The sequence below is a fragment of the Larimichthys crocea genome, chromosome II (assembly GCF_000972845.2).
Source record: "Larimichthys crocea isolate SSNF chromosome II, L_crocea_2.0, whole genome shotgun sequence".
Lineage (NCBI taxonomy): Eukaryota > Metazoa > Chordata > Actinopteri > Sciaenidae > Larimichthys > Larimichthys crocea.
Window position 1 is genome coordinate 13,266,335 of NC_040012.1, and position 26,200 is coordinate 13,292,534.

A 26,200-nucleotide genomic window follows, 5' to 3' on the forward strand; every position below is an offset into this window, starting at 1 on the left:
TTTTTTTTTTGTTTTTGCTTTTTTCCCCCTCTCTCGATTCTGTAACCGATAACTTGTTACGTTAGTCAACAAAAATATTTCTTTTTTGAGTGGTCAAAGTATGTGTAAGTCACAAAACACTACGCTACAATACCTTACTTTTAATACAACAAAAATACTTTGTGAATTATTGTGGTTATATTACAAATTCTGTACAGAATAATCATAATATATACTCTCAAACTGAAATAACGTCCATCTTAAATAAATTTCAATGACAAACAGAACAAAAACAATTTAAAAACACCCAAACATCAAGAAGGTTAAGGTAGTATTTGGTCGGTTATTCCTATAGTTTTCTTTATGTACATTTATACAAAAGTAACAGCATGTCTTCCTCAATCTTCAAAAACAATAGCAATCTAGCCTTCTTTAACTCAATCTCATCATTTTGAGAATAAAATTCATTCACTCAGTAATAAATACAAAACCTCTCGAATTCCACACAAATCACATGACAGAGACCTATGATAAAACTGACTCATGGAATCAAGTATTTTAAAAGTTTTCGTGTGTGTGTGTGTGTGTGTGTCTGTGTTTTTTTTGTTTATTTTCTTTTTTTTAGTGCAAGTTAATATTCCCTTCGCAGTATTCATTGCTGTACATTCCTCATTCAGTGATGTCTACATTTAGTCATACGGTATACATTAACAGTATGAAACAAAAGGGCCTGCCCTTAGTAAGCAATAAGGCCGCACCCTGCACAGTGCTTTCTCATTCGCTGGTGGATTCCGCACCCCATGTACACCAAACACACGGATACATACAGACAGACAAACAGAGGCATCTCATACAACAGAGCCTCCCACATATGGCACAAGTCACATCCTGCTACTGTGTTACATTTCCCTTCCTCCGCCCAGTTGTTTTCCTTGCTCTTGATGAACCAACAACATAAATTCAGTCATCTCTCCAAAGGGTTCAGGCCTTCTGCTCATTCATAAAACGACTTTTTTTTTTCATTTTTCTTTTTTTTTTTAGTGTGAAGCCTTTTTTTTCCCCCTCTGTGCAGCATCCACACTATATAAGCAAGGAATGCATTTAGATTTGTTGTTTTTTGTGTTTCCTCAGTTAATCCACTTCCTGCATTCGGGAGCTCCACAGTGGCAAGCGATCTTGTGCTGACCCTCCGCAGTGTCAAACTGGTAGTCGAAACACAGCTGGGGGAGAAAAAAAAAAAAAAAAGGAAACGTCAGTGTCTGAACATCACATTTACACTTTGGACACGTATGTTCATTCAACTGCGTGTGTAAGAAGTCTAAACAAAGAAAAGATATCCACCTCCTCTCCTTTTTCAATTCTGCGAATGCAGCTGATGATGATTTTGTAACCCCTTTCAAATGTGACCACCTCAGCAACACAGTTTGGGCCACAAGAGTGGTTGATATATCTGGAAAACAAAAAGAAAGAGATTTATTTCAGATTACACAACATGATATGCAGTACTATGAAGTAATGGTACATTCAGTTTACGTTTAAAAATCATTTTCTTGGATCTGAATTTCAAAAAACTGGAAATTGTTTTGTTAATGGGCACGTTTACACAAATCAAAGAGGAATTTCACCTTTTCATAAAACTGGGCAAGACGAGACAAACATTTTTGAAATTGGTGCTACATGGTCAGAGAAAATAGACTGTGGCACTTAGAAAGGTATAAATCCTACAAGAACTAGAATGCACTGGGCTGCAACAGACCAATAAATGTTCTGGCTGGTGGATGACGTACTGCGAAGTTGGGCAGTTCTTGGTCTTTTCTGTTTTCAAGCAGGGGAAAATGGCAGCCATTTTATTGTTTACAGCTAAAGAGTTCTAAGGTTTCTGAAAACATCTGAGGCAAGAAACAGACAATGCAGTGACATAATCTTGATTCATATTTGAATTTCTATTTTGCGTCATCTGGCATACATTTGCATAATTGTGTATTAGCATATACTACCTACACTGTAATAATAAAAAGCTGGTCGAAAATCAGCAAAGTTCTTTAAAAACTCGCCGGTTCAACGTGGAAGAGGACCTGCTATGTCTGTAGAAAGGTCCCAAACATAAATATTATTTTTTAGGTGATTATACACTCATTAAAACGCAGTTATGCTCATTTGAGTTGATTTCTAGCTCTAAATAAAGCTCCCTAAATCTTACACACTGGGCCTGCTTGTAATTTATGGCTCCAGGAAGAGTGCCGGGCTGTGAGGCGATGTTGGCGTAGCAGAGTGAAAGTGATGCCACCCTGGAAACAGTATCCAGTGTTTTTATTAAAAGATGAAAGACAAGAGCTGCAGGACCATGACAGACTTTATCCCACAAACATCAGTTGAAAAAGTATCATCACGCTTTGAACCGATATGTCCAGCACCGAATATTTAAAGGCTGAGTCAGCAGTTTCACTGAAACGAATGGGTTGCCATGTTTGAAAAGCTAATCCTTTATTTATTCTGTCTTTGTTTTTCCAGTTTGAACAACCAAACCTTGACTATATTTTATTATGATTATCATATTCTTATTTTAACAAAAGATGACACAGATGTTTCTCACTATTACACATGCCCATTAAGAAAACACTTTATATTTAGATCATCCACATTTAAAAACATCTGGTCTAATTAAGAACAAAAAATAATGTCGTCAAATAACCAATTAAAATCTCACAGTACCTTGCTAGCCCTCCAGTTCGAGTGGCATCAACAACATGTTCGCTGTCGATGCGGAACATGAACACTGCTCGGTTCTGTCGGGGTAAGAGGATTATTTACTTGCTGTTTGTTCTTGCAAACGTAACTTCTCACAAAAGAAATTTTTAACTAAAAAGAATTTCATTATAAATGAATAATTAAAAACAGACATTTACCTGAGATCTGTAGATCTTCTCCTTGCTGATGGCAACCTCATTTCGGAGGATGGTTCCATTGTACTCAATCATCATAGTTTGTTTTTCAATGTCTCTGGCAGCAAACAGCCCCAGGCCCTGTGAACACAGTATTCAAAGCAGATATTCATCATGTCCACAGAAAACGTCCCAGCCTTACTCTGTCAAAAATGAGAAATAAATCAAATAAGTCACGTTAACACTGACCTGGATACGGGAGCGGGCCAGATAGACGTTGGCTCTCCACTCACTCTTCATCCAGCGGTACTGAGAAGACCTCGGGTGCACTACTGGAGGCTTGCTATGGGGGGCACCACCTTCTCCTTGAGCTACATTCTGGTTAGACCTTGCACTGCTGCTGGAAACAACCTGTGGTTGTGGCCTTTATGTTGAGAAACAACAAAAATATTAAAAACAAATGTTAATCAAATTAGAAAACAAAACAAAAGAAGTAAGCTTTGGTCACAGTTACCTTATCACCAGTGAAGGGCAAGGAGAGCTGGTTTTTGGCTGGGCTCGGGCACAGCCAGCTGGGTTGAACATAAGAGGCAACTCTACGAGAGGGTTGCGTCCATAACGGAATGAGTACCTGACACACGCCTCCACTCCTGGGAGCTGGAATTAAAAAAAAAAAAAAAAAAGGGTTATATCATGCATCCTCTTCAGAATATGCTCTACAGCTTTATTTTAATTTAATATAATTTCATCGGAGTAAAACCACAAACAGCAGCTACAAACCGATTCAGTGATCTTTGTGACTGCAGGGACTGTGAGTCCAAACAAGTCCTCTCCTTTCAGGTAAATGGGGAAGAGCTTTAGAGTTCCTGATTCAGTTCTTTTCTCAGCAACAGGACCCAGAACCTTATCCCACACTCCTAATATCAGTGGGACAAGAACAGGTGATGGTTAAAAACTGAACAGAAATGTGTGTTTAAAGTCATTTTCAGAGTACAGAATCAAGGACAAACCTTTAGCAGAGGCGTCAGTCAGGACCAGGTCTTGGTAGCCCTGTTCGATGACTCTGATGGTAAACTCGGGCAGTCCTTCTCGGTCCTCAACAGAACAGACGTAGCGGCAACGGCGGTTGCCGTGGCGCATGCTCCAGTAGATGCGGCAAGCCTCATAGCCAACTGGAAAGATCGCCGTTGGGGAATGGAAGGTCGCGATTTGTAGAGGGGTTAGTTGGCCAATTGCATGCGACACCAGGCTGCCGACTCGAAAGGTGTAGCCTAACTCGGGCTGCCGCACAGCGGTGGCAATCTGACGTACTTCGTCTCTTTGAACGTAGACACGACGGAAGACGGCGAAGCAACGCAGCTCATGCTCCAGTGCTTGTCCAGCTGTTCCCCGGGGCCTATGGGCATGACAAAGCATGGTCTTGTCCTTGAAGAAGGTGCACTGAGCTTGCAGAGCGCAGGTGAAATGGTAGACGTTGGTACAGCGCAGGCGGTGGCAGCCACTGGTGGCTCCAGTCTGTTGGCAGTAAGCACAGCGTACTGTTTGGCCGCGACGCAGTGCAAGCTCGACGTTGATGAGGGCGCCAGCCTGCGTCTCGTACACCTCGGTTGACCACAGGGCACAGTTTAGGTGAACCCATACATCAAGGTCTAGATTAAGAAGCCTAGCAGGCCCATCAGTGATCCCGTCTCCAAACTGGTGGCAGAAACAGCACCGCCTCTGGTCCCGGAGTAAGGCAGGAGGGCGCAGGGAGGCCCCGAGTTTCTTCAGGAGCTCATCAATCTTATCCTCATCAGGGAGTTGGGAATTCCCTCTTGGCACCACCACCTGGACGGTCCACTTCCTCCAGCGGAGTCCTTTCTGTCTCTTCCCCTGATGCCAGCCGTCATGAGACCTTGGCCGGGCCTTCAGCTTCACTGTCACTTTGATAGCATCAGACTTGGCCTCTGTCTTGGATGTCTCACCTGCTGTGGGGAAGGGAATAGGAGGAGTAGAGGGGGGAGACTGTTTGGGCTGAAGCTGGGCCAGGCAGTGAACATCCAGTGATGACATGTTGTTGCTGTACTGGTGCAGAATCTTATTCAGGCTCTCTGTTTGCTCCGAGGCAGGGAGAAGAGACACGGATTCCTGAAAAGATAAGACGAGATCCATGACGCCCAGCAAAAAAAAAAACAAAAGTCATATTATATATAATATATATAATATAATATGAAGTCATATTATGTACATTTCATTTAGTGGTCTTTCTCTGTGTTACAGTGCTACAAACCTTAGTTTCTGTGGTTGATCTGGATTGCAGTGGTGATGAACAGTAGAGAAGGAAACAGCTGTGACTGCAGAAGACCAGGTCTTCTTCGGATTTCAAACGGCCTTCAGATTGCTAATGAAAGAAATCAGTAGTTTTAACAGACTGAATACAGAATGAGTAACCCTGGCCAATGTGAACTGCCTAAGCTCAACTGACGTTAAAAGAAGCTATGAAATAAACATCAAACACATACAATATTTAAATTACCAAAATACTCTGAAGACTGGAGTCATAGGGTATTGCTGTTTAACCCACTAATTGATCTGAAATGGATTCAACTCCAGCAGGCAGGATTTACATAATCAGAGGATATAGTAGAATTACTGCGGCGCTCTGCGTATATAAAGTTGTGCATGGCCCCTCAGGCTGAAAAGTATATGCTCTAAAGTAAGTCTGGGCATCCAGTCATGACTCATCTAGCCTCCCCCAACTGTGAAATCGATGATGAAAGGATCCATAGTTGGTTGGCAGAGAAGATTTTTTTACGAACAGGTATCCGTTTAAAACATGACATACTTTATTAGTCTCAGAATCACATTTTTAACATCAAAGCGTTACAGCTAAAAGTTGGCCTGCCTACTTAAAATACCACCCTAACTTCTTCAACGTGTTGTATTTAAGTCTAATTAATTTGGTACCTTCATGTGAGCGGGAAGATCTTTGATGGATTTCTGCACTCCATTTCCCAGAACTACCACCTTACAGTGGCAGCACCAGTGAGGTTTACATCCAGGGCTGGCGGGGGTCTTCTGGTCATGTCCTCGGGCGAGAGCTGCACCTGCAGCAACAGAGAAAATGTTTTTAAAAATAAAGTGAAGTACATTTTAGCTCAGATAATAAAACTATTTCAGAAGTAAAAGAAAGACAAGATAAGTGAGGCGACTGGCCTTGGACTGAGTGTTCCCTTGTCCAAAACAACAACACTCATTATGTTTTTACAGCAATAAGCAGAAGTTTGTTTGCCACAGTGTCCTAAAAAATAATTGACTCTTTCATTAGCTGAGAGAATCAGTGAAATCAATAAGGATGCCTGTCAGCACCTGAGCTATACGCTCAGCCCCAGACTAATAATGATATGCAAGACAAAATGGCAGTTTGTAAATACTGTTAAGAAAGATAATTGCTCCTGTGGACGTTCAAGGATAAACAATCGCATACTGTGATTACGTTGCTGCTTTGCACTGAAAGCCATTATGTTTAGCTTAAATCAGACATGACATTTCAATTACAGGCTGTATTACAGTACTTGGGGGAGTCAGAGACACTCATGTTTAATTTAGTTTTATTCCCTCACCTGGGCTGTTGGGATGGAAACGGAAATGATGGGCCTGCTGCTGCTGCTGCATCATCATCGCCTGAGCTCCAGCCGGCCTTATCATTTGCCCCGGACGTCCGAGAAGCCCACCATTGTCTCCTTGTCCTTGGAAGAGCATGGGAGGCCGAGACTCCATGCCATGGGGGCCCACCCTTGTACCGCTGAGTATAGATAGAGATCCCCTGTCTGGGGTGCTGCTCACCTCGTAGCTACTGGGGATCTTAACACACAGTAGGTCTGAAATGGCTGCCACTACACCTGTGATGTTCTGAGAAAACAAACAAACGTAAACAGTGAACGTGTTAGTTAATTAAATCTTTCATCAAAACTATCAGGGGCAGTTCTAACAAGACTGGACAGACTAGTAAAATGTATTCAAAAAACTGAATTATTATGTTGCATGTATGCAAGAATGAATAAGATATGAAAGGCTGTAAAACAATGTGTAAAAATTAATAAAAAAAACAAACATCATTTGCAATAACCATGATAAAGTTTGGCAGAACACAAGTTTCGAGCAGCTATCATCTCATCCCTCACTGACTGCCCAGATTTTGTTCATTTTTAACTCGATGTTACAGACAGACAGCACTCGATGTACGATGTTTTCACAGAAATTCACCATAAAGTCAAGTATTCCTACCTCTGCTGCAGCTGGTCTCAGTGTGATAGCTACAGACACCAGCCCTTGTTTGGAATCATTCGACACGGGGCCAAAGGGGGAGCCGAAAAACATTGCAGAAGGCTCCGTTTTGATATCCTGCAGTTTGATTTCTGACCCTAGACAAAGAAAATGGAGAACATTCATAAAAATCTGCCACGCTGTTAAGACATGCTGGAGGCATGTGTTCCAATAAATCCAATAAATTATGATTAAGTGTTGATTATTTATGCTGGAGGTGTGTCTTTACCTTTCCCAGCAGGTGCAGGAAGCATGGGCAGGACAGGAGACAAGCAGGGGGATGGTGGTTCTTCCTTTACCAGAGACAGATCTGGGTAGCGACTGATCTCCATGCCAACCACACTCTCAGGAGAGGAGGATGGAACAAAACTGTCAGGTGTGTCCCTGTCCTTACAAGGCTCCTGTCCTCTATTACTGTTAACATTTAATGGAGAGAAAGAGACTCAGTCAAGGCTGTGCGGTGCAAAATGATGAAAGTAACATGATTACATGAACACTCAACACAATCAAATGTTATGACAGCTGTAAGTGATGCAGTAGCCCTCCAAATGACTGATACTGTTATGTATATGTTACCTGAGCTCCTCCTGGTTGTTGTGAGGAGGGGTGGGGAGGGAGGCTGGAACATCCACAGTTTTGGGTCCTTGTGCGATGGCCCGGGCTAGTAGATCTTCCTCAGTCCTAAATGGGACATGTAGTGGCTTTGGGACCAGGCCTTTGGACACTATATGAAAACAGGAGCACAATATTTATTAAAACATGCATGCCTGTGATGAGAAATACTGCATATCTGATTTGTGTAATATTCCTTTAGATGGCAGTGTGGGGCATTAGGGGGTTAAATGTGACATTTTGACACATCTTCATGAATGTTTACCCATGGCAGCAGCTTTGCTGGCAAGCTCTTCTGTTGTGGCAAATCCATTGATCATTTTCTGGCGGTTCACAGGTGGCGGGGTGGGAGGAAGAGACGCAGGTGGTGTCGGTGGATTGCTCAGGTTACTCTGCTGTAGTAATCAGAACCGATGCAATGTCAGCACATCATGCTCCAGACACACTTAACACGCATCACACTGTTTACACGGCTCCGACTTAGTAAAGTAAGCACATCTCACCTTATAGGCCAGTTGGGAGTAGTAGTCTGAGACTCCATCAAGTGAAGCGCTGCCAAAGGTACCAGACAGGAGGTTCTCTCCATTAAGCTGGCCGCTGCCATAGGGAGCGAAATGGGCAAAGTTGACCCCGATCAATGGCTCCATGAGGGGCAGCAGGGAGAGCTGCTGTGTCAGAAAAAAAAAAAACAGAACCAGGGGAGGGGAGAGGAATGAAATCAGAACAAATGAGAAAGTATATTATCAACCTAGCACACCCAGAATCATTTATCTTGGATGAAATGACGTGTAACATAATTTTACTCTGCAGAATGTGTAAATGTTTCCTTGTTTGAATGATCAGCAGAAGAAGAAGTCACAGTTATCTTTTTACAGTAATGCAGCAGTTGCAAGTTTTTTTTTTGTTTAAAAAAAAAAAAAAAAAAAATCAAATAAACCTTTAGTTGTTAAGCTAACAAGCATTAGCAATTCAGAGTTTGCCGTTTAGGGTTTCATTACATATTCATTTGACCTCCTCTAAATAACTCAAATAAAGAAACCGTGGATGTAGCTAAATCATGTCTCAGTTGGTATCTCTAAGAATGAGGCCTCGAGTTTGAATACTGGAAGAATAAAGTCTCTGGTCCAGTTATCTACCTCGCTGTAAATGACAGAACAATGCAGGTAAATGGGGGCAGAGAGCCACACAGTTATAGCCAAATTCATGAAATACTCGTGAGAAACTAGCACACTACAGTACCTGCTCATCTAGTTCTGCTGTGATGATGAGATGTTATTATACTGTATTTCTAATGAGCGAGTCAGCTTCATAAAGTTTAAATCAATAAGCCTCAATCAATGAGGGACTTGCAATATAATCATGAATCCTCTTCCATTCTCCCGAATAATAACAGCTTCTAATACCTGTGTGTGCAACTGTGTGTGTGCCTAATTACAGTAATATGCTTATGATATGTGAAATAAGTGTCTGTGCACTCGGTGGAGACAATTTTCTATTCTGGCAGTAATTAATACTGTAAAACTCTGAATAAAGCATTCAGATCTCAAGCTACAATCTTTCCACCATCCTTTGTTCCCAAAGACAGGAAGTGGTGCAGCTCCAACCAATTTTAGGAGCATGTTATAAGGGTGCTAAAAATCAATCTTACCTGTTTGATTTGAGTCATCACACTGTCAGGACCAGAGTGCATCAGTTGCCTCTCGTCCCCTTCCTTCTTCCTCTTCTTGTAGCGAGAGGCAGGTTTCTCCCCTCCTTTCGGAGCCCTTTTGTTCCTCCCTTTCTTCTTCTCCTGTTCAGGGAGCAGAGGTCCAGGAAAGTCTGGGATGCCATCGGAATATGCCTGGAGATGAGAAAAAGTTGACACATTAATAAAAAATAAAAAAAGAAGCATAAATAATGTTCTCATTGCTTGAACAGCAGTTTGGCTTCAAGTTAAGTGTTTTTAAACACACAACTGAGTCATTCAACAACCTGACAGCTATGACTCATTCTAATTTAGTTATGATGCGCCTCCCATCTGAATCACTTAGCATGTCTATGACTCACTATGCTGATCACCCCCGTAGCGCTCTAACTGTATGACTAACACAATGACTGACCCCGTTGCTGTCCATGGAGCTTTGCCTCAGCAGGGATTTGCAGTCTGTGGGATCCTCCTCCTCTGAGCGCATGCTCTCCTCTGACCTCTGTTGGGAAAATCCAGGTGGAGGTGTGCTCTTGTTCTTCAGAAGGTGTTTTAATAGTTCATTGCCAGCCTCCCCCTTGTTTGGACTTTGCCCTGTGGGGAAGGGAGACACACTCCCTTTGTTACCCTCTTCCTTCACAGAGCTCATTTCTGAGCCCATGTGCCCGTCTCGTGGCCCATGACACTCGCTGACATCAGTCTGCTCCAGCTTTATGTTGTTAAGGATCCTGTCATGTTCCTGAGCCTGGGTTCTTGCTGTGTCTGATAAGTGACCAGTATGTCCGGACTGGCCACCAGAAAGCTGCCTCTCCAGCTCTGAGTGACTGGGGGTAGAAGATCCCAGTAAGGGGGACCTTGACAAGTCCTGGTCACCGAAGAGATGGGTGTTTCTTGTTGGAGTTGAGGAGGTGTCTGACACACATGGTGTGAGAGGGGCTGTAAGGTCTGAGTGTGGAGTTGAAGGTGTCTTGACTGAATCTGCATCGTCATCTTTCTTCTTCTTGCGGTTCCTCTTCTTTTTCCCTTTCTCATCTGGGATGATGTTGGAGTAAAGTTGGATTAGAGACTGACCCGAGCCCGGAAAGTTTGATGGCAGAGGTGTAGCTGAGTCACTTCCAAATGGTGGACCCTCTCCTGGCATCTGAAGCATCATTCCTGGTCCACTGAACTGACGAGGTCTGGGCTGACCCTGGGGAAAGTTAGGTGCTTGTAGGGGAAGATTATCAGACCCAAAGCTAGGCCCCATGTCACGGGGCATCATTCCATTGCCCATCATGGCTCTCCTTTCACCTTGCATAAACGTCCCTGGTGGTGAGCCCATACCAGGCTGCATGCCCTGCTGCTGGGGGAACATTGGTCCAAGTTGTTGCTGTTGTTGCAGAGGAGGCCTCTGTGGCTGCATGAAGTCCTGTGGCAGCTCTGCATTAAAAAAAGGCATCTGAGCGAGCGGTGCCATGTTCCCGTCTGGGCCCATCATCCCTTGCTGCTCCATTTCCATACGGTGTTTCAGGGCTCTCTGTCGTTCAACTTCCTGCATTAGCTGCACCCGCTGTCTCTCCTGCTGCTCCCGAAGCCTCTCCCTCCTCTCGCGCTCCTGGAAGCCTTCACTGAATGGGTTGTTGTCATCAAACTTCACACCACCTGCCTGCATGGGTTTTGGACCACCTGGTGGAGCTGGTGTTGCCTGGGGATCCACAGGCATTTGTGCGTGCTGAGGTATGTTACCTATTGCCATCTGATGAGGTTGGCCTGGATTTACTACAGGTACCTGGGGGGGCATTATAGGTGGCATTCCTGGTCCACCACCAGGATGCCAACCAGGTGGTGGGTTGGGTATACACTGAGGGGCATTTGGCTGGCCAGGATGAAGTGGCATCTGCATCATAGGGTTCATTGGAGGCTGGACCATCGGTGGCCCACTGGGGCCTATTGGTGGTCCACTGGGGACCATCGGTGGCCCACCAGGGACCATAGGTGGCCCACCGGGGACCATAGGTGGCCCACCGGGGACCATTGGTGGCCCACCGGGGACAATTGGGGGTCCACCGGGGACCATAGGGGGTCCACCGGGGACCATAGGGGGTCCACTGGGGACCATGCCAGCAGGGCCTGGCATTGGGTGCATCCCAGGCATTATGGGTGTCATATTGTTTTGCTGCTGTTTCACTCGGTACTCCTCTATCAGTTCAGCATGCTCCTTCTGTTGCTTGCGGATCTGAAACATAACATGAGACATATTTACAAAAAATGCAATTTATGGTCTCTATGAAAATTACAAAAGAAATGATGTATTGCAAGCAAAAAGACAAATTCATGAAGACAGGGGATTACCCAAGGGAAGAAATAAAAATAAATAAAAAAATAAATATTTTACTGTCAAGCAGTAACTGAGGAATTTAACTTTAAAGCAGGAATTGAAAAGTATAATCAGCCAGGGGCATTTGTTTTAGTTCCTTTTTTAGAGAGTCAAAGCAGGTTGACAGGTGCGATGTAGACACAAGGCTGTGTGTTTTGAAATCTTCGGTTTGTTTGGATATTTTTCCTTTCTGCTCAGAAAGAAAATACCTAGATGCATATCTTTCAATGCATACCCTATGCTATCTGTTAGATCAATTAGACCAATTATTTAATACAAATTAGGTCAGGCTACAAAAGGCATGATACAGTCAAAGACAGAATCTTGGCTTTGTCTGCATCTTACTTTTACACCAATGACAGTTTCTTTGCAAATAAACTTCATATTAGAAAATAATCCAAGTCTCTTTGGTTAAATAAAACTCATTATATTATATATATTTTTTATTTTAAGCACCACACTGTCACACAATATGTTCCTAGGTACCCTGGTATTTGCTTTCATGTGGGGGCAACTACTTCTGGTACAAGGTCAGATTTGGCCCACAGGCTGTAATTTGCTGATCCCTACTTTAAGCATTACACTCTGCTCGCTGGACCAATGAAAGGACAATGCTTAGGGCAGCCATTGTGAGGAGAAGGGCTGAGATAGAATTAAGTGGTGGAGCTTGACAGGCCGAACATTTACCTGCTCCAGTTGTTTCTGCACTACACCCTGCTGCTCTGTGACATGTTTGAGCTGCTCAGCGTCCTCCTCAGGGAACTCTCTGCCTGCCTTCTTAGCTGTTCTCTGTTTGGCAGACAGGGCTTTCTTAGACTTCCTGTGAGCCCCAATCTTCTCTTCCAGAAACTTCTGCTGCATTTGAAGTAGTTGCTGAGTCTCCTGGAGCCACTCCTCGTACTGAGCCCTCTGAGCATTGTCTGAAAGAAGAAAAAGGCTCTTTGTTAGCAATTTTGACAGCATAAAAAAACAAACATCTTAACATTTCTAGGCCTGACAAACCTTCAAAACAAAAAGTTGAAGATGCATATACATTTTCTGAGAACTTACTGACAAATCCTGGGCCAAAGTTGGGAGGATTTGGTCTTGCTACTTGTGTCAATTTGCCATCCTAAAAGAAAGGTTGACAAATGTAATTTTTTTATTTGCAACATAGATATTTTTTAATATATAATTTTAAATAACATCTAAGCAGATCAATGATTCAATTACCTGTCCAACAACTTGTGGAGGAAGCGGTGTGCTTTCAGGACAAGGTGCTACAGGACCAGGAGGAAATCTGTAACACAGCGATAATACGGCACAACACAGTAGTCATTTAAATCAGCCATAGTCACAATTCATTAATTATTCAAATAGCTAGGTTATGTTTGTATTACAATGCTTTAAAACCAAAATTAATACATCAACTCCCACTACCAGTATTTTCTGCTCTGGAAGAAATTGTATTCAAGCGATAACAAAGTGAACTTTTTACCTGTTCATGGCCATTGGGGTCATTCCCATGTTGTTCTGAACCATGACTTTGTTGATGCCTTTCAGGGCAACCATTTTAGCTTTCATGATGGGATCAGTGATGGCATCAAAATCTGCAAATGACGAATGATTCACTCTCAGAAATAATCACTTTGCAAAAAGTCTGGTAATCTTAAACATGAACCTATACTGACAACTAGAAATTGGTCTAAAAAGATTTACCGATGTTGGGGAAGAAGGAGTCACTGGAGCGCTGTCGTATCATGGCTTGCATCTGCCTCTGCTGCTGTTGCTCCTGCCTCTCCTGGTCGAGGAGGTCCTGCAATAGGAGTGGCTGTTCCTCTAGCAGAAGAGGACGGTGCTGGCCGTGCTGACCCAATGCCTGGTTTAACGCCGCCTGCTGTGCCTGGGTCAGATTGCTCTGGTCTATTCCAGAGGCTAGGCCCACCTGGTGGTCTGCCCCAAAGCCAGCCATAGAAGCTTCTCCTGCAGTGGTGGCGTCAGGTATTGTTTGAGTCATTGTAAGTCCGGATGTATGCGGAGCGTCAGTGACTTGGTTCTGCTGGGGCATGAGGTTACCTCCTTGATTGACAGATTCAACGATTGGATTTAATGACTGCTCTTCAGGCTGCTGTTTAATGAGTAAACTAGACAGGACCGGGGTGGAGTCAGAGAGCACTCCCTGCTGGTTTGCAGTTAAGGTGTTTCCAATGGCTTGCTGGTCTGACACCTCAGGGGGTTTCTGACAGTCCTTGACCTCTGTTTTAATTTCCTGCCCAGGTGCCGAAGAAGCAGAGTCCTGACTCCCAGTGGCTTCTAGCTTGACTTCAGCTGAGGACTGCTCAACTGAGGCCTCTGACTTTGCCAGTACAGAGGCTGAACTGGATGAAGCCTCGGTTCCTGTGCTTGGATTTTTGTTGATGTCTGTGGTGTCAGCATGATCATCCATAGGATCACTGAGATCCAGTTCCTCATTAAACATGTCTTTCTTGATGTCATCTAGGTCAGGGTCTGTATAGGCAATGATGTCAAACTTCCCAGATGTCAGAAAGTCATCAAGGTGTAGGTCATTTGTCTCTAGATCTAGGTCTTTGCCATCATCAGGATCCAAATTTAGGTTTTCCAAGTCAGCATCCACCAAGTCTTTTACCTCCACGTCCTCAAGATCTTTGACTGCTGACTCTTCTGCATCCAGTTTCTCCTCCACAGCATCACTGCTGGCCACTGTCTCAGTCTGCCCAGCAGGGGGTGCAGTCAGGATCATAGATGCTGCCATGTTCTGGGTCACACTTGAAGCAGGCTGGCTCATGGATCTCATCAAAGAAGATTGTTTGAGTGTGTTGTTTCCTGACATTTGGACTTGCTGATGAAGATTGTCCATGCTGGCAGATAGCTGTACATGGCCAGTCTGGCTGGCCATGGGGTCTACCATCCTAAGTCCCTGATTTAAAGGGAACCTGGAATCGGGAGCTCCTGGAAAGCCTGGTAGCCTTTGACCCTGCATGTTGGGATCCATGTTGCTTCCTTGCATAGCACCTGGGGGAAATGGCATACGTGGCCTGTTTTCTGCTGTTCTGTGTCGCAGCTCTATGAAAGGCTGACCCATTATGTTGTGTTGCTGCACTGGCATACCACGTGGTGGGAAGTGCTGGGACAGCCCCATAGGGTTGCCACCCATATTCTTTGCCATTTCGGCAGACATAGACCGTCTCATTTGAGGAGGGACATCCTGCATTGGGTGCTGTCCCCGGGGAAAGAACTCTTGGGCCCCATGAGGTCCAAGAACCCCAGGTGGAAATGCAAACCTAGAATTGGATGAAACATGTAAATAAAGAAGATGAGACTGTGCTGTCAATTACAGAATGTGAAACACAAAAGGTGTAATAAAAATAACACAACACAACACAAACCTTGGTCCCTGATGTCTCAAATTAGGATCTCCAGGATGTGGGCCCCGGAGGATTTGTCCCTCATTAGGGAAAGGGACACGCTGATCACCTGGAAAAGGTCCAGGAAACCTCATTGGCCCTCTCATGGGTCCTTGTCCTGGATAAGGTGGAGGAGGCCGGTTGAACATTTCCCCCTGTTGCCCAAGTCCCTCCTGGGGCCAGGGCCGTGGTGTTCCTGGGGCCATGTTACCAGCAGCCTCCTGAGGGCCCCTCTCCTGTCGAATAGCACTCCTCTGTTGCTGCTGCTTGAGGATTAATTCTCTAATTCGTTGTCGCTACAAAAAAACAACAGGCATACAGAAATTTAAGCCTTTTCAGACACAAGGTGCATGAGCCATTCATAGCTTACAATAATACTGTATTTTAGCTGTTCAGAGACATTGTTAGTTCATTTGGTCAACTAAACTGCACAGCTAATGGGTAGCAGGTCCCCTTTTTTCCTTTGACTGTCATTGTTTACTTTCAATTCTGCAAATGCACCCAAGTTTTCACTTCCCCTAACTCACTATTTACACATAATAGTAATCTGTTTTCTTAACAGGTGTATGTAGATATAAAGATTAGAAATTTAAACTGACATAATTTTTAAACACCAGAAATAATGTTAACATGTTTTTAAAATGTATGTAATTTTTGATTATTAAAAAAAAAGGGAAAGCCACTTAAGAAAGGGACTGAAGCTTGCATGCAAAACGTGAGCTGTTGTTAACAAGCCACGGGCAGAGTGTGTGTTGTTAGCTGTGGTGAAGACCACACCAGCATTTAAATGGAACCAAGTGCAATTTGCAGGTACATTTACATGGTATTTAGTTTGCGGCAGTTGACCATCTAAGTAGCTATCTAGTCTGCTAAATCTTTTTAGTAGAGCACTATTCCCAGGTCAATGTTTGTTTCGTGGTTCATTCCACAAGCTAAGGTGTAAGACAAGACTGTAAGTTAGATAAGAAGCAGGAATACTAATGTGGTTGTTTTTCAATGCAGGCTGTTGTCTGGCTGCTAGACAGTGTCACTGTCTGCCTGTGACAGATTGGTGATGTTACCGCTTTATGCAAAGATTTGACCCTCTGTATGGCAAGAAGTTCTCCATCTACATATACTGGGAATAAACCTATTTTTTAAATTTGTCCATGACTCCATTTGATATCAAAACATTATACTTACCAACATTTCTAAGGTCAAGTGATGCAATGCCACCAAAGAATGGAGTAAAACGTGGTTTACAAGTTTGTTTTATATACCGTTTACTTGTGTTTCCTTTTGCCTGTCGATGTTTCATACTGGACAGAATCAATGTTTGTTTTGTTTTTTTAAATATCTGAACAAATGTGTTATGAGTTGGTTGCAGGTTCAAACCATCTAAGAGCCATCGTCAGGTATAGAGACCAGTTGCAAAAAAAGTTTATTTATTTGGAAAAGAAAATGAAAGAAAACAAAACTATTACCAAATCTAGCTGTGTTAATTATCCATTATGGCAACCGAGTTCCTGGTCAATCTCTGACCAATAATAGTTGTCCACTCACATTTTTCTGTGGAATGAGGCATTACACCTGATTTTGTCAGGTTTCAGGTGGGCTCACTTAAGATCATCTGATTACTTGTGAATAGAAATGTATTTAAAGATTTCAATAACGGACTTGTTGAGTAAAATATTATAACTGATAGCAATGACAGTAAAAACTATGACCCAGGATGTTATAAGAAAAAAAAAAACGAAATAACTTGAAATGAATGAAAACAAAATGTTAATAGTAATGTATGAATGATGTGATTTAGAATAAAGTATAAATAACGGTATTCATGTACCTGTCTGAGTCTTTCCTCGCTCTCAGCAAGAGCAACACCCTGAGCCTCAGAGGGAGCACCGGGCATTTGTGGGTTGTTAGTCAGTTGACCTGGGTCTTGAGGGACAGCTCCATTGTTACCCACACCTGACTGATCTTTCATTTCCATTTTGTCTGTTGACTGTGGATGAGGGGTCATGGGGGCCTGTTCAAATGGATCATGGCCAGGTGTCTGACTGGGTCTTCTCGAGGGTGATTGCGTAAATCCATCATCTGAAACACTAGGATGTTTTGGTGTTTGTGAACCTGGATGAGGGAAGGGCTCTTGAAGCCTGCCTTGAGGCGGGGAGAAAGGATCCTGGTTTCCCATTGGTCCCATTCTTGGCCCTTGTCTCGTAAGCCCATCAGGTCCAGGCCGTGGGGTCCCTGGTGGCTGGGCGTAGGGGTCATTAAGCATTGGTCTCAGGGCCCCAGGCTGGGAAAACATGTCACTAGCCCCTGGCCTTGATGTCCCAGGTGTACTAGTAAAAGGCTCTATTGGTCCCCTCTGGCTACCTGGTGACTTGGAAAACCTCTCTCCCACAGATGGTCGTGGAGTACCTGGTGGCTGTGCATAAGGGTCCATTGAGTGTGAAGGTGACATCCTCTGTCCAGGGTGTGACTGATGAGCGAACTGGTTCATCCCACTGGGCCGAGGAGTAGAAGGAGCCTGTGAGTAAGGGTCTGAGGATGGGCTAGGGGTGTTTGAAGGCTGACCATAGTTATCATGTGGACGTGGGGTGCCGGGAGGTCGGGCATAGGGCTCAAAAAATGGGCGAGGTTGAGCACTGGGTTCGTTGATGGATCGTTGGTTACCTGCAGACTGAGAGAAAGGGTCAGTGGCTGGCTTGTTGGGACCAGAGGGCTGGGCAAAGGGGTCATATATGAAGTGGTCAGGCCTTGGCGTGGAAGGTGCATGAGCATAAGGATTTCTAGACATTTGAGTCATTGGTCCTGGCTGAGCAAATGAGTGCACTTGAGGGTGATGCTGGCCCATTCTGGGAGGACTGGTGAAGTTGTCATTCCCAGATGGTCTTGGAGTATGTGGAGGCTGAGCATAGGGATCATTCTGGTGATTCTGGAACCTGTCAGTAGGATGGGGACCTGGTCGGTTGAAGGGATCCTGAGCCTGAGGAGGGGGCATAGGAGTTTTGAACAGAGGGACCGAGCCAGACTCATTACTTCCAGGGATTGGTGCTAGTAAAGGCCTTGAGTAAGGGTCGGACAAGATCATCCTGTTCTGGGCCATGCGCTGATAGGCCTCATTTCTTATCATGGGCCTCGAGTATGGGTCTCTGCCTGGAGAACCCATTGGGGGCCTTCCCTGAGCAGCCTGACTGACCCTAGGGGGACCCATGGGCTTCAGGAAAGGGTCCATTTCCCCAGTTGGCCTTGGGGTGTCAGGAGGTTTGGCATAAGGGTCGCTGCTCATGGATGTTGGAGAGCCAAAAGATTCATGAGCCGGAGAGGGCCTCCCTCTGTCCTGTTGGTCCATCAAGGAGGTGGGAGATTTACCAGATTCCACGGGCATTCTGCGACATGTATTTGGCCCAAGAGTTGGTGGTCTTGGGGTCCCAACCATCTTGGCATAAGGGTCCCACGGAGAAGAGGGTCTGGAACCGGAGGAACCTGGTGAGAATACCTGTGGGGACTGAGGTTGGGAGGAAGGGCCAGATGGAGGCGGAGGAGGGGGTCGTAAGAATACATCCTCTGGAGGACATGAAGTGGGCGTCCCTGGTAGCTGCGGTCTTGCAAAGCCTTCTTTAGAGTTGAACTGCTGCATGGGGGACATGCTGCCATTGCTGGGCTGGGAGGCTGGGCTCTGGTTACCACTGTTATTGCCATCTCCCTCTGATTGGCTGTTGCCTTGCTGTTGCTGCTGCTGTTGTTGCTGCTGGAGTTGTTCATTCTTAACTTGCTCCAATTTTTGAGTGGCTTCAATTTTGGCTTGCTGTTTGCTTTTCTGCCTCATTTGCTGTTGGAAGAACACAGTACAAAGTGGGATTAGACATCAAAAAGGACACAGCAAATATCAGTTTCATGCCAAAAATGAACTGGACCTACTAACCACCAATGTCATCAGGGTTAATGTGGAGGACAGTGCAGTTGTTTAGGGAGCTTTACTAAACCACCACTTCTTAGCTGTCTTAATATAAAGTGGACCTGCCGCTGCATTCGCTGACTTCATTGCATACACTCTTACCTGTCTAAACTTCCACTCTTGTTCATGCTCTGACTCTTTTGGTTTCAAAGGGTCTTTAAACAGCAGTTCTGTGTCTAGTGGTATGTTGGGATCAAACACCTCAGGGGGCTGTTGCTGTGGATGGTGCCTCTTCACCGTCTCATTCGACATCTGGACTTTGTTGATGCGCAGGGCTGCTCGGTTATCTCTTGCCTTTTGCTAAACAGCAAATCAATCACAATTGCAAAAAAAGAAAAAAAACATACCATATTAGACATAAATACTTAATAAACAGATGATTGCAGAAAAATAAGGTTCCCCATGCAACAATGATTCACTTTATTAACTGTAATATTGCAGAAATTTTACTCTACTGCTACAAAACTAGTCTATTTAACATTAAATTCTCTTTCATGGCATTTGCTTTAATATCTCAGTGATATATGGAGGGTTAAATATTGGCAGGCATGTTCATATCAAAAGACTTACAGCTTCCCTCAAGAGTGCAGCTACCAGCCAACGGACCTCATGCTCACAACAGCTCAATGCATAAGAGCCATGACATTCCCACATGTATGAGTCGCTGACGAGCATCAGCACAAACATCCCTATATACAATAGATACAGCCTGAAAGTGCTGGCTGTTTGTGAACACTGCTAAAGCTACAGCATCCACAAAGAGAAGAAAACAACTCGCTTCATATCACTTGTTATCAAGTAACAGGGGTTGTTTGGGATGGAGGTTCCCTCCTCATTGGCAAAGAGTTGATACAGTGAGAGAGGATTCTCCATACCTAAGGCTAGGATGGTTTGCTGTACATGCTACAACATGAGCATGGTTTGATAAAGAAACTATATGGTCCCATGGATATGAAATTTACAATTCATATTTGATTTAGACTGATCAAAGCTCTATATAACTCAAAGAGTTGTTTAACTGAAGGCGTTCAAAGCATAGTTGCCCAATGCTGCCAGATTGCCATTTAGTAAGCTGAATTACTAAAATGCAAAAATTTCTTCTTTGGCATGAACCTGTTATGTACTGTATATGTAGCAAAAGATTGAGGTCATCCTTTTACTATAAAATGTTTTTTTCTATAGTGGCTTTATCATAAATGGGATGTTTAAATGAGATATCAAAAGAAAAAGCCATGAAAGAGCAATGACAACATGTAACTTGTGACAAAAAAACTTTAAATGCAGGGTACATTTTTAAATCAAGACTAGGTCTCTGAAACTGGCCTCTGTCAGATAAAATTACTTCTAGTGAACTTAATTACAGAGACCATAGTGAGTTCTAACACTGAGCAGGGCTTCCTATGTTAATTAGTTCATCTGTGAATGGCTGGATTTCAAATTGCATTGGCAAGAGGCAAGAGGCCAGATGCGATAAAGGAGTCTGCCTTCTGCATACTAATATGTCATTGCAACTAGTAGTGACAGTTTGATATCTGGTATTATTGTACCATCATCTGATGGTTCAAATTTAGGCTTTGAGATAGGAAGGAAAAGAAAGCAAATCTGACAGTATGAGTGATCTTACCACATATGGGGCCCTGTCTTGTGAACTAGCTTTCCTCCAGAGTTTTGCAATTTGCTTTACTCTTGTAGACCAGTCTGTTGAAAGAATAAGAGGAGTTGTCATGCCAACAGTCTCACAGAGCATACAAGGTATTTTTGTACTATGTGACTGACACAGTGCAGTGAGTACACCCAAACAAATATGCATAGATAGGCAAAAATAACTGAAATGATATCAATAAAAAACATGTCAGTGCCATGTACAAACCTGGGTAATCTTCTCTGAGGTTGGGGAAATTGACATTGGTATACAAGACGGGCGCTACAGTTGCTAGCTCTCCAAGTGTCTCCTCCTTCTCCCACTTGAGTGTGCTCCTTTGGGCATTTGACATGGCTTCAGTCTCCCCTTCGGGCAGAGATCCAGGGGGTGTAGGGCCGGAGCCATGGGCAGGGGATGGCCATGGGCCAACTGCATCTCTAGGCATCTGATTAAACTTTCTATCCCTGTAATAACAAAGGAGACAGCTAATCTTTAATAACAGCATTCTGGTATTGCAGAGAAAAAAAAATCTAGGAATATTCAATAGTTTAAAGTAAGGAAGCAGTACATTACCTTGGATTGTCAGTGAAAGGCATACGGTTAAGGGGAGGGAAATTTTCTGGGATGCAAGGCCCGGCGCCTGGATTTGTAGGGAAGCGTTGGTTTGGTCCCATCATACCGTTGATCATTGGCATCCTTGGAAACATGGAATTCCCTACACGCATGATTTAAAAGGTGAAGTCGATTTTCAAAAACAGCGAAATACTATCTTGAACCAACGACAAGGTAATTAATGAAGTACCTGCATTGGGATGAGGCATACTAGTGCCAGGTGTGGCAGGGAGGGGCCCTGGACCCTGGGGGTGAGGCACCTGTGGTGGAGGTGGTTGGCTCGTGCTGGGGCTAAGGACTGCTGTGAAGAGGTCCTCCACATCTTTACCCTCCAGCTCTGAATTAGAGTGCAACAGCACAATGTTTTATACACATGTGTATATTAAATATCCTTCCCATTATGGTAGGAGTAAAGCTGGATAAAATTAATAATAATATGTCTGTATTGCATTTTTCTGCATAAAACTGGAGTGGAACTGGAGTTCACAGCCACAATAAACAGAGTGGAACACAATGGTGGATCAAAGGTTACAGTTTTGCAAGACAGGATGAAATTACAAACCTGGAATTTTGTAAAGTTTGCTGAGAATTGATTCTGAAATAAAAGAGTTGGAGAAAAAAAATGTCATCTTCTATGAAGTTTTAAAATAACAATTGAAAGTGTCTGGATGACTCATATCCCACACTGACCATCAGTGACCATCTTGTCTAGCTCTGGGCTGAGAATGCCGTCCAGGGGCTCCTCTGAGAGGGTTCGAGGTGTCCTTCGCCCAGCCTGCGACTGGGGCGCCACTGGGGAACTGTCTGTCAGGGGCCCAATGTCCAGGCCAGCTGTGGAAACACACACAGACATACAAAAACAAATCACAACATGCACACACATACGCAAGCACACAAAGCAACAACAACCCAACCAACAGACAAAGGGATGTGATCATAAATATAGAACGTTTATTGTCTTAATAGCCTGTGGAACGCAATCAAACACAACAATATATGATTACAGCTCCTTGGGGGTTCCTGTGTTGTTTAAAAGGAGTGTTTTGGGAACTGTGAAGAGACAGACAGGTCATACTAATTCTCAGTATGGTAACACTTGAATGTTTGCATAGGAAAATACTGTTAATATTTGTCTTCTGTACTAAACACCTATTCCTATAGAAGAAAGTCATGCAGCCTTCAACTTCATCTTTTAAATAACCGATCCCATCAAGATTAAATCAAAGTTGTGTTGGAATTTCTCACCCTTGAACAGCTTAACTATTTTCCTACTTTTGCCTATACTTTCTGTTTCCTCAATACTTTCTTCAACACAACATTTCTATCAAAATAAGAAAGGCTGCAGCCATTACTTGGCAATCTGTATTAAAACTAAATTCTATCAGCCCATGAGGCATTTAAGCTGAAAAAAGTAGTTTTTACAAAGAACGAAGGACGTGTGCTGCAGTGCTTTTTGTCATCCAGCCTTCACTGTCTTCAGGAACTGAAAGGACATTCACCAAGGCCTCTTCTCTAAATTGACAAGGACATCCTGGCATTCAAGAAATGAGCAGTTTAGAACCACGCGTTTCTTTGCCATTCTGAAGACATTTTGAAAGCTATGACTTTTTTATTATTTTTATTCTGTCTATACCTTATTAATTTTTAAAAATGTAACCGCTGTGAAAACGTTGCGGAGGCTCACAAACAAAGACTGACACAGCATATGCATTTAGGTGAATACTGAGCACTGGGTTAGGTTAGCACTAAGCAGTCTATGAGTGTTAAAACAATCTGAAATGGTTGAGAAAAGCTAAGTATGAAGCAGCTTATATACATGCACACTGAAATAGAGACACACACTGCAAGAGGAGGAAGAATGCATTAAAGCAAGGGATTAGTAGGCCATAGCACCCTTACCAAAAGGAGGAGGTGAGCTGTCAACCTGGAAGGGGCAAAAATCAAGACCTACAAGAACCCAAAACCAGATAAAATGAGTGAAAAAATAGTGAAGACAGAACAAGCACAACACACTTCAGACAATGCAAACAAAAGATAAAACCAAAGATGAATCAAAAGTATTTTTAAAGAATGTGACTTTAAAAAACTATTAAGTGGTGAAAGCAAAATAAACTTGCTGTCTGAGGAAATTTCTGAACCACGAGGAAAAGATTTTGTTAACCCACGACTAGGTGACTATTTATAAATTCTTGCCACTGTGACTGCCTGTGAGATATATGACGCACCAGAGTCACTGCTTGGCTTTCCGAGCATTCCCAAGATGTCTGCATCAGTGTTCAGAACATCAGATAGATCAACTAATGGTTCCTCAGACGTCTCTGTAGATGGAGAAAAAAGGAAGAAACAAAAAAAAAAGAAAGAAAGAAAACCAAAAAATCATAATCAATGGTGATGTTGAACGGACATGAGAATATGATTTGGAACCATTTATTTTAGATGCCATACGATGATTGAGTAAACAAGAGAAAACTGCATATATTTGTACGTACTGCATATAACTATGCATCTATTGAATAAATCCTTTTCTGTTTAAGATAAAGTCTTTCTGTGCTTTGACTTGGCCTTGGCTTCAAGCTTTGTGTCACTTTCTATTGTCAAAACAGGATTGTCTGAAGATTTTTCATATTCACACTTGTAAAATGCGACTGTCCTGTTCTGCGTCTGTTCCATGTTGTGTATAAAACAGAATTTCATTATTTCAATCTTTTATTTGATTAAAGAAAAATCTAATCACTGTCTGAAGGTCACAGCTGTCAGGAATTCTTTTAAGCACAGTAGTGAACACAATCCCTCTAAATCAAATCTACTTCTGTTTAAAGGTACAACAATTTCGAGTACTTAATATCGAGATCAGAAATTCAAATTAAAGAACTAAAGTTCAAGTATCATGACACAACATATATTTCAAATTATCTTATTAGCTTAACAACTAAATTACTGTTTTGTACGTTGGCCAATAAAGGTTTTAAGCTCTCTCCGGCTCTCTGACACTCATCTTTAATTCTATGAGGAGGTAAAAAAAAGGTTTGATAAGAGATTTAATGGAATGAGTTTAATAAGTGCAAGTATTATAGCAAAATGTAACTAAACCCAAGATTACAAACCAGCTACTGGATCACCATCATCTCCTTCTACTGCAGTTTAACTGCTGGATAAATAGAGTAAGAAATAATCACTTGGGTTATAATGGGTTTCTGCTGTCAATATACAATACATATTGGCTTCATTGATAGACTGTGCATCGATATTAAATCAGTGTTGTGTTGACAAACTGCGGCTGTGGCTCTGCTTCATTTGGCCGTGCCGGTGTGCTGCGCCACAAGTTGAGCAATCTAGCTTAAATAAGTGCAGGCAGCAGGTGTGATGTGAAGTCTCTATGAGCTAATGTTAAAAGTGGCAGCAGTGTAGCTAAAGCTGTGCCCCTTGTTGAGGAAGTGATGCACAAAGTATAAAATTTACAGGTAATAATCATGTTCAGTAACATTTAAACCACTAGAGTGTATTCAATTTTCATTTAAAGCAAACTTCAAGTTTTCTTCAAGTGTTGACAAGGACGGCATAACAGCTTTTCCATTTGAACCAGCCTCAACAGTTACACAGTTACTATTCAGTTACAGACATACGGCATTTTTTTTTGTTCCATTCAGGGAAAGGTTTTTCAAGTAAAGTTGAGAGAGGGGTCAAGAGAGAGGAAGAGACACAGAGTGAGTGGGTGGGTAGAGTGAGCTTGCAGAAATTTCACTTCATTTGGCACTTGTGGTGTTGACTTCTGTGTATTTCTTTAGTGTAGGAGTAAAGTAATGGAGCTGAGTGAGTGAATGCTAATGGCCAGAGATTAACCTTGACACCTTGACTTTCATTTAGTATGAATGGGTTAAATGTAGTTTAAACATGTTTTCAGTGGACTTCTGTCATACCCATTCACTCCTGAATGAAAAGGGTTAATACTCTCATTGGGCAGAGGTGAAGGAGAGAAATGCATGGAATAAAAGTCATTCTTATGAACCAAAATAAAAGTAAGATACCCCTGTTGTGTCAGGCCTTTCCAATACCTGTGCTCTAATGTAAGCCGTTCTTAATTATGGTCATATTTAATATTTAGTCCAGCAGGTCACTTTCAATTAATGAATCATTACATCTCTGTCCTGGAGAACTGAAGCGAATACGTACGTCCTACTGCTGGTCTGGTGGGAAGAGATGTTGTTGATGCGCTGAGCAGAGGGTCTGATGAAGGGTCCAGGAAGCTGGTGGTGGGATGCTTCCTCTCTACTTGGCTTTGGCCTTCTTCTAATAAGCCTGATTCGACCCCCTGCTGCCTGTTTTGCTTGCTTTTGTCCAGTAGGTCCTTTCCAAAGAATGCCTCCTGAACATAACACAAAGCACTGGGTAAATTCTCTGTGTTCACACTTTTCTTCGAGCACTGTCAGTTTACCTTACTAACTAACAGTCATGTTGCTGCTGGCCTCACTTCTGTCAGCACCTACCTCCCCCAACCACTTATACCCACAAGTCATCTACTATCCTCAACGACATGCAAGTGCAGCTCCCTGCTGCGCTGAGACATTAAAAGCCCAATGTGTTGTTATTTTAATAATTAATGAAATGTGCTTCACTGTCTTAGATCTTTAGGTTATACTGAACATCTCTCTACTGTGGTGGCATGGGCTGACAGGTGCCAGTGCCCTATGCACACCACATATCTATGTTTTGGCCAACAAAAGGTGACACAGATACTGGCTAGAGACAGAGGGGCCTCGAAGTCACCTTCAGTTACAATTTTG

The 26,200-nt window shown here is 43.1% G+C and overlaps 1 protein-coding gene across 9 annotated transcripts in view; it reads right to left on the minus strand.

Annotated features, from left to right (window-relative positions):
- Nucleotides 1-26,200, minus strand: part of kmt2cb (lysine (K)-specific methyltransferase 2Cb) — a 62,793-nt gene continuing 36,593 nt past the window's right edge. For 5 of the 9 annotated variants that reach the window (XM_027290132.1, XM_027290119.1, XM_027290115.1 and 2 more), the window contains 35 exons: nucleotides 25,590-25,782; nucleotides 23,645-23,737; nucleotides 23,319-23,366; nucleotides 22,110-22,250; nucleotides 21,982-22,014; nucleotides 21,610-21,756; nucleotides 21,381-21,522; nucleotides 21,036-21,271; nucleotides 20,790-20,863; nucleotides 19,268-19,465; nucleotides 17,048-19,039; nucleotides 15,205-15,518; nucleotides 13,517-15,099; nucleotides 13,296-13,407; nucleotides 13,031-13,097; nucleotides 12,869-12,929; nucleotides 12,506-12,738; nucleotides 9,878-11,677; nucleotides 9,427-9,618; nucleotides 8,282-8,446; nucleotides 8,044-8,173; nucleotides 7,743-7,890; nucleotides 7,396-7,580; nucleotides 7,128-7,264; nucleotides 6,464-6,752; nucleotides 5,808-5,947; nucleotides 5,131-5,241; nucleotides 3,872-4,988; nucleotides 3,642-3,778; nucleotides 3,376-3,518; nucleotides 3,111-3,285; nucleotides 2,886-3,002; nucleotides 2,692-2,765; nucleotides 1,321-1,429; nucleotides 1-1,199 (listed from right to left, as the gene is read on the minus strand). In XM_027290132.1, the coding sequence (XP_027145933.1) occupies nucleotides 1,107-1,199; nucleotides 1,321-1,429; nucleotides 2,692-2,765; nucleotides 2,886-3,002; nucleotides 3,111-3,285; nucleotides 3,376-3,518; nucleotides 3,642-3,778; nucleotides 3,872-4,988; nucleotides 5,131-5,241; nucleotides 5,808-5,947; nucleotides 6,464-6,752; nucleotides 7,128-7,264; nucleotides 7,396-7,580; nucleotides 7,743-7,890; nucleotides 8,044-8,173; nucleotides 8,282-8,446; nucleotides 9,427-9,618; nucleotides 9,878-11,677; nucleotides 12,506-12,738; nucleotides 12,869-12,929; nucleotides 13,031-13,097; nucleotides 13,296-13,407; nucleotides 13,517-15,099; nucleotides 15,205-15,518; nucleotides 17,048-19,039; nucleotides 19,268-19,465; nucleotides 20,790-20,863; nucleotides 21,036-21,271; nucleotides 21,381-21,522; nucleotides 21,610-21,756; nucleotides 21,982-22,014; nucleotides 22,110-22,250; nucleotides 23,319-23,366; nucleotides 23,645-23,737; nucleotides 25,590-25,782 (10,929 nt within the window). In that variant the 3' untranslated portion in view covers nucleotides 1-1,106. The remainder of the gene's footprint in view (nucleotides 1,200-1,320; nucleotides 1,430-2,691; nucleotides 2,766-2,885; nucleotides 3,003-3,110; nucleotides 3,286-3,375; nucleotides 3,519-3,641; nucleotides 3,779-3,871; nucleotides 4,989-5,130; nucleotides 5,242-5,807; nucleotides 5,948-6,463; nucleotides 6,753-7,127; nucleotides 7,265-7,395; nucleotides 7,581-7,742; nucleotides 7,891-8,043; nucleotides 8,174-8,281; nucleotides 8,447-9,426; nucleotides 9,619-9,877; nucleotides 11,678-12,505; nucleotides 12,739-12,868; nucleotides 12,930-13,030; nucleotides 13,098-13,295; nucleotides 13,408-13,516; nucleotides 15,100-15,204; nucleotides 15,519-17,047; nucleotides 19,040-19,267; nucleotides 19,466-20,789; nucleotides 20,864-21,035; nucleotides 21,272-21,380; nucleotides 21,523-21,609; nucleotides 21,757-21,981; nucleotides 22,015-22,109; nucleotides 22,251-23,318; nucleotides 23,367-23,644; nucleotides 23,738-25,589; nucleotides 25,783-26,200) is intronic. The other 4 variants (XM_027290125.1, XM_027290142.1, XM_027290137.1 and 1 more) reach the window with 4 other exon arrangements.